General features: G+C 34.6%; 1 protein-coding gene across 1 annotated transcript; it reads left to right on the forward strand.

Annotated features, from left to right (window-relative positions):
- The first annotated feature begins 4085 nt into the window (after window positions 1-4085).
- On the forward strand, window positions 4086-5742 carry LOC120626971. Its single transcript, XM_039894788.1, has one exon. The coding sequence runs from the start codon at window positions 4667-4669 to the stop codon at window positions 5477-5479; it is 813 nt and encodes a 270-aa protein (XP_039750722.1). The 5' UTR covers window positions 4086-4666; the 3' UTR covers window positions 5480-5742.
- The last annotated feature ends 322 nt before the right edge of the window (window positions 5743-6064 follow it).

A 6064-nucleotide genomic window follows, 5' to 3' on the forward strand; every position in this document is an offset into this window, starting at 1 on the left:
CTGTATATTAAAAGTTTTGATTAGAGGTTTTTATTCGTAAAAATATTCACCAGTCATATTAGTTCCCATAACACAAGCTACGCTTACTTTGGGGCTAGATGGCGATGTGGGTATTGTCGTAGTATATAAAACTTTGACAGCAGTTTCGTTTTTATTTGAGTATAGAATTCTGGACCACAGGGACTGGGAGTTCCAACTCTTTTTAAAGAATTGCTAAAGGGGTTTACCAGTCTAATGGCGATCCTAGAGCTGGCAGTAACTTGCCGTGGCCGCAGAATTAGGTTTGTCATAACAAGGGGCAACGCTGCTAGCTAGCATCCTAGGAACGTTTTTGATATCATTTAGTTCTATTTTAGAACATCGCTTATTTTAGGTTCATTTATGTATAAATATTAAAAAAAAAAATTAAAAAATGTTTACTAATAAGTATTTATAATTATAATAAATTTTAGGTATTTAAAAAAATGATAATTAAAAAAATTAAAGCGCTGAAAGACTTCGGCTTCCCTCGATCGAGGAGGCCGAAGTCGAACATAGTTAACAATTAAATAAGCAGACCCAATTTCGCATTCATAATATTATGAATCAGAATTGAATGGTAGTGAATTTTGTATTTACGTACCATCAGATAGACGGATTGGCTATCAGTATGCAATTTTACCCAAGTAAACTCTGCGAACAATTTTATTACTTTAATGTATAATTGGATACAACAACACTAAAAATTCATTTCGCCAAGTCTTTAATGACCATAAAATTCCCAGAAAAATCGGAAGATCAAAGAATCGAGAATTAGGAGCGGCCGGTTGAATATCCTCGCTGTAATTACGGTAGATTTATTTAATTACAGCTGTAATTCCGAATGAAAGGGAATGAGATTACAAAGCCGGCGTTAAAATGCTTCGCCGCCCGGAACCTTTGACTTAGCAGATTTATTTGTGCGAAAAGTTTATTGTTAATTAATAAACGGAGATTGTTAAGATACAATTTTGAATGCGGAATATCAAATCTTTTTTAGAACATGCTCCAACAGAGCTGATTTATTTAATTTAATAACAATAATAATGATAATCTTTATTAAAATGCTCGATTGCTAGTATTTAGTAAAAGATACATGAAACTGCTTGTGCTACGCACTCTGTTCTCACGAAGTCGGTTTGTCGCGTTCCATTCAGTTCCATTCATTATGCTACATGCATGCCAAATTTCATCCAAATCCGTTCAGCCGTTTTTGCGTGATTGAGTGAAAAACATCCACACTTTCACATTTATAGTTATAGTAGGATATACTAGCTTTTCCAGGAAAACAAATAGTAATGTTACAGTAACAATAATGCCGTATTTTTTATTACATTAACCAATGAAGTTTCCACAACTTAGTTATACATAAACGATAACATTAACCACAAATGAACTGATATAAAGGCATATACTAATTTTGGCATCGGGAGTACGAGAGCTGTGGCTTAGAGGTCAATGTGCTTCGGCGGCGATTGCCACAGAGTCACAGTTTCAAATTCAGTAGGTTCCGAAAAACTTTTACATGCATTTTAAATTAAAAAAAAAATAGTAACGACGCAGTCTAAGATGGTATCAAGCTAAACATAAAGGTGTATGACAGTTATATTAAAACCATACTCCTTATCTGATTATATGCGGCATCGTACCTACCAGAGCGCTCAGTCGTTAGGTAGATGGGACCGGAAAAAAATTAGCAATTATAAGTTCCCAAATTGCCTCTGCTAGGTATCCAACCCCACCTCCCACTTAACGATCTTACTGAATGGTCTATATAAAGAGGCAATGTGTAAGCATATCTATTATAATATGATTCCTAAGGTAATTTTAACCAATGCATAAGTTTAAAGAATGTGTTAAAACACATTTATTACAGCGAGGCTATTATACAATTGATGAGTTACTTAATGACAAGGTTGCTTGGAAGCATCCGGCTCCGCTTTCATCTCTCACAAGATAGAAAAATGAATGTTAAAATGTAAAATGTAAATTTTTGATGTTGGAAAAGAGCAACTGCTGAGTTACTTGCCGGCTTTTTCTCGGTAGAATCTCCCTTCCGAATGGTGGTAGAGTCACTACACACGGACAGACTTGACGTTTCAAAGTGCTTGTATTAATTAGGCCTACTTGAAATAAATTAATATTGAATTTTGCACTAGTAGTCCCCTGCGACTTCATCCGCGCATAACGTACTTTTAGAAATTCCAAAGGGGAAAAATTCCGTCATACTCGTGTATGACGGAATTGTTGTTCGGCGTAACTTCAACCGTTTACACATCGGACGTGAAGCTCTCAAAAGGAATATTTTTCCCCGTTTTTGCGACATTTTACATTGATGCTCCGTTGCGATTGGTCGTAGCCTGATGATGAGTCCAAGGTTCCTCGATAAATGGACTGTTCAACACGCAAATATTTTTCTAATTCAAACCAGTGTAATGCGATTAGCGCGCTCAACCAACACTCTTTATAATATTAATAGTATAGATAAATATTGAAAAGAAGCAGGCGCTACTTTGTGGAATTCTTGCTGGAATTTTGCTGCACTCCGCGAAAAGCAGAAGAATATTTATGGTGTAATTTATAATTTCTTCAATCCTTATACTCCACACCAAACAGATCTTCGGCAATTTACGCTCTACGCACGTTTTGCTCCTGCTTTGCTTGAGATTGTCTTTAATATTTTTTGTAATGTGGATCTGTAACTGACTTAGTTTGGCTAGCTGTATGTATACTAATAAAAAACAAAAATATACAATGAATAATTGTTGTTTAACAATGAAACGTCCGTAGAGGGTACATTAAATATATATATATATACTAAATATATATACTACGACCCACGGCCTTCGACTCAGAAGATAGGGTTGCTGCCCGCTTACCCGCTGCGCCAATCGGCCGTCATTTCCGAAGATCTGTTATAAGTATAATAATTGAAGAAATTATGAACACCATACAGATTATCCTGCTTTTCGCGGAGTATAGCAAAATAAGCTTAATTTTCATAGTAAAGATAAAGATAAATATTTAACTGTGGAATGGTTTTCCGCAATTTCACACAAGCACCTTTCATAGTCTTCGGTGTCGGGTAACAATTAGGGAGCATTCATGCATTTACGGCGACGCTCTAACCCACTTATCTCATAAGCCCGGTCCTAAGACACATGACTATTAATAAGCAAACAAGTATAGACGTGTCCCGGACCATGGTGCGGCATAATGCGATGTTTGCGCTATTGAGACGTGCATCGCTTGCATGATATACTCCGCAACTTGGCCGGATTATAGTTAAGCTGCTTAAATAGTCTACAAAGATGCATTTGACAGGTCGAATATAGAGTCTTTAGGCTAGGGATGCCAAAGTTATGATGTGAAACGTCTAGAGGCGAGGGTAAACCTGATTGTTTGCGTGGCGATACAAGCCGTGGCGACGCATCGCCATGCTATGTGATGGAATATATGAACTATACGTAGTTAAGTTGTCGCGATTTCAAATACATTTTTACATTTGAAATATTTTTAATAAGCAGTCATTATTTTATGGAACAGATTTGTAATGCTTTATCTTTTCAGGACGCTATATCTGATTCTTGTCTTAATTCGTTATTTTATGCTTATAACTTTTAAAAAACAATTTCAATGTTTCATGTAACGACTAAGTATAAAGTACATCTAGTTCAGAAGGTACTATATTTTAGAGTATGATTGGCAACCCTAATTTAGGCAGCTTACACACTAACTGTCGGATCTTACCTTTAATATTTCCGTTAAATCCATGTAGGAGCCATTTCAGTTGGACCTTTTTTTAATACAAAAAAAACAGATTTAAAAATTAAAAGCTACATCGTAAATAGACTTAATGTAAGGTTATGTAAATATTACAGATATATAAAATGATGTAACTGACAACCTGTTACTTGTATTCTACTTCTTTCTTCACGTTTCTTTTTTTATTTTATGTTTGTTTTTAACTTAAAAATAATTAATAACATTCAGAATTTGATTAGTTACAATTAATTCCATTAATAAAATAAAATAAAAAATAAAAAATAAAAAAGGGAGGGCGCTGTTGTGCCACGGTTAACAACGGCTCCGTAAAAAATTGCAAACAAAAAGTCAAAAAGTGCGTTTATATCAATACAAAACATTTATTTACGGATAAAAAGTGCTTAAACAACTGGTGAAATAATAGAAGTTGAAAAATAAATATCTGAACACTTATAATTTTTGAAACAAACAAAGTGTGAACCAACTACCAATATTACGTTCCTGTGGCCTTTTTCGCGATTATCGAGCTGCGCCAACTGAAACTGGTATCGTATTCATAGTGAAGAAGTGAAACAAAACAAATCAGTGCAAATTTGGTGAAAATTAAAGTTTTAGAATAAAACATAACCTTAAATTGATGATTTGCAAATTAACGACTACTTACTCAAAACAATATTATGAGGCGCCATCTAGTAAGCAAGCGGCGCTCTATGGTATCGATAAATCACTAACAGCTGAGGCAAAACGATATTGCTTTAAGTGCTAAGTAATACCAACACACGCCAGTAGATGACACTTTATACACCAAATATAAAAGCTAATAATTCCAAAGCGTATCACTAGAGGGCAATATCATACTATATCAAACTGCGAACCATAAAACATGGAGGAAATACTAAATGCGCTTAACAAAATAACAAAAGAACTGGACATGCAGAGACATGAAATTCGTGAAACAGGAAAAAATGTGACGGAAAAAGTTACACAAAATATTAATCAAATGTTGGAAGAAAAATTTTTAATATTGGAGGAAAAACACGAAAAACTTAAGGAAATCGTGGAAAATCAGGAAAAACGACTCTACTATCTGGAAAAACAGGCTAGAAAACGAAATTTAGTGATTTTTGGTATAGAAGAGACTGAAACATCATATGAAAACCTGGAAACGAATATTATGAAATGGATAGATCAATATTTTGCTCTCAAGCTCACGTACAGTGACAACCAGGAAGTAAAAAGAGTAGGAAAGAAGGAGAAAAGACCACGCCCAGTAATAGTTACTTTCTTAACACTCGGCATGAAAATCAAAGTTTTAAAGCAAAAAAGAGCACTGCAAGAAACACAATACTATATTAAAGAGGATTATCCAAAATATGTACTGGAAAAAAGAAAGGAACTACAAGAGCAACTGCAGTTGGAAAGAGAACAGGGAAATAGAGCCCGAATTAAGTATGATAAACTAATTATTTCAAAAAACTTCACTAAACGAAAACTACCTATTTCACCAGAAAATGTCACAGCATCAAATATAGAGACAAATACACAAACAAATAAAAAGAACAAAATACAACAACGGAGCACATCAGTAAAAAGGTCAAACAGCATCTCAGAGGGTGTCATAAAACCGGGTATACTAAATTTCTTAGTGAATAAAGATACAACCAACATAACCAGAAATCAAGAAAATAATTTGTAGCAGAAAATCCCCTCCTCCAGCAAAGATGTGACAAACAAACGTACTAAAGCAAAAAACATATATTATCCTCCAACCCGACTGGCCCTCGTGGAGGATTATGGCCAAAACCCTTCAAACGAAACCAAACTATTAAAAAGCGAGAAGAACAAATGTCATCAAATTCAGATTGCAACATATAATGTCAGAACTCTATCCTCATACGAGCGCTTATTAGAATTAGAAGAAGCAATAAAAATAATTAAATATGACGTTATAGGACTTTCGGAAATAAGGAGGCTTGGTACAAAAATTGAAGAACACAATAATTTTATACTATGCTACGTTGGTCAAACGCCTGGAAAATACGGAGTAGGCTTTATAGTAAAAAAGTCTCACAAAAACAACATAGAGAGCTTCACTGGTATAACAGAACGAGTTGCAGTACTAAACATGAACTTCCAAGGATACATGTTCACCATTATACAAGTATATGCACCGACGGAAGCAGCAAGCGAATATGAAATAGACGAATTTTACAAAGCAATAGGCAAATCATTGGAAAATACGTATAAAAATATTATAATAATGGGAGACTTCAATGCGAAG

The sequence above is a fragment of the Pararge aegeria genome, chromosome 10, assembly GCF_905163445.1.
Source record: "Pararge aegeria chromosome 10, ilParAegt1.1, whole genome shotgun sequence".
NCBI classification, from domain to species: domain Eukaryota; kingdom Metazoa; phylum Arthropoda; class Insecta; order Lepidoptera; family Nymphalidae; genus Pararge; species Pararge aegeria.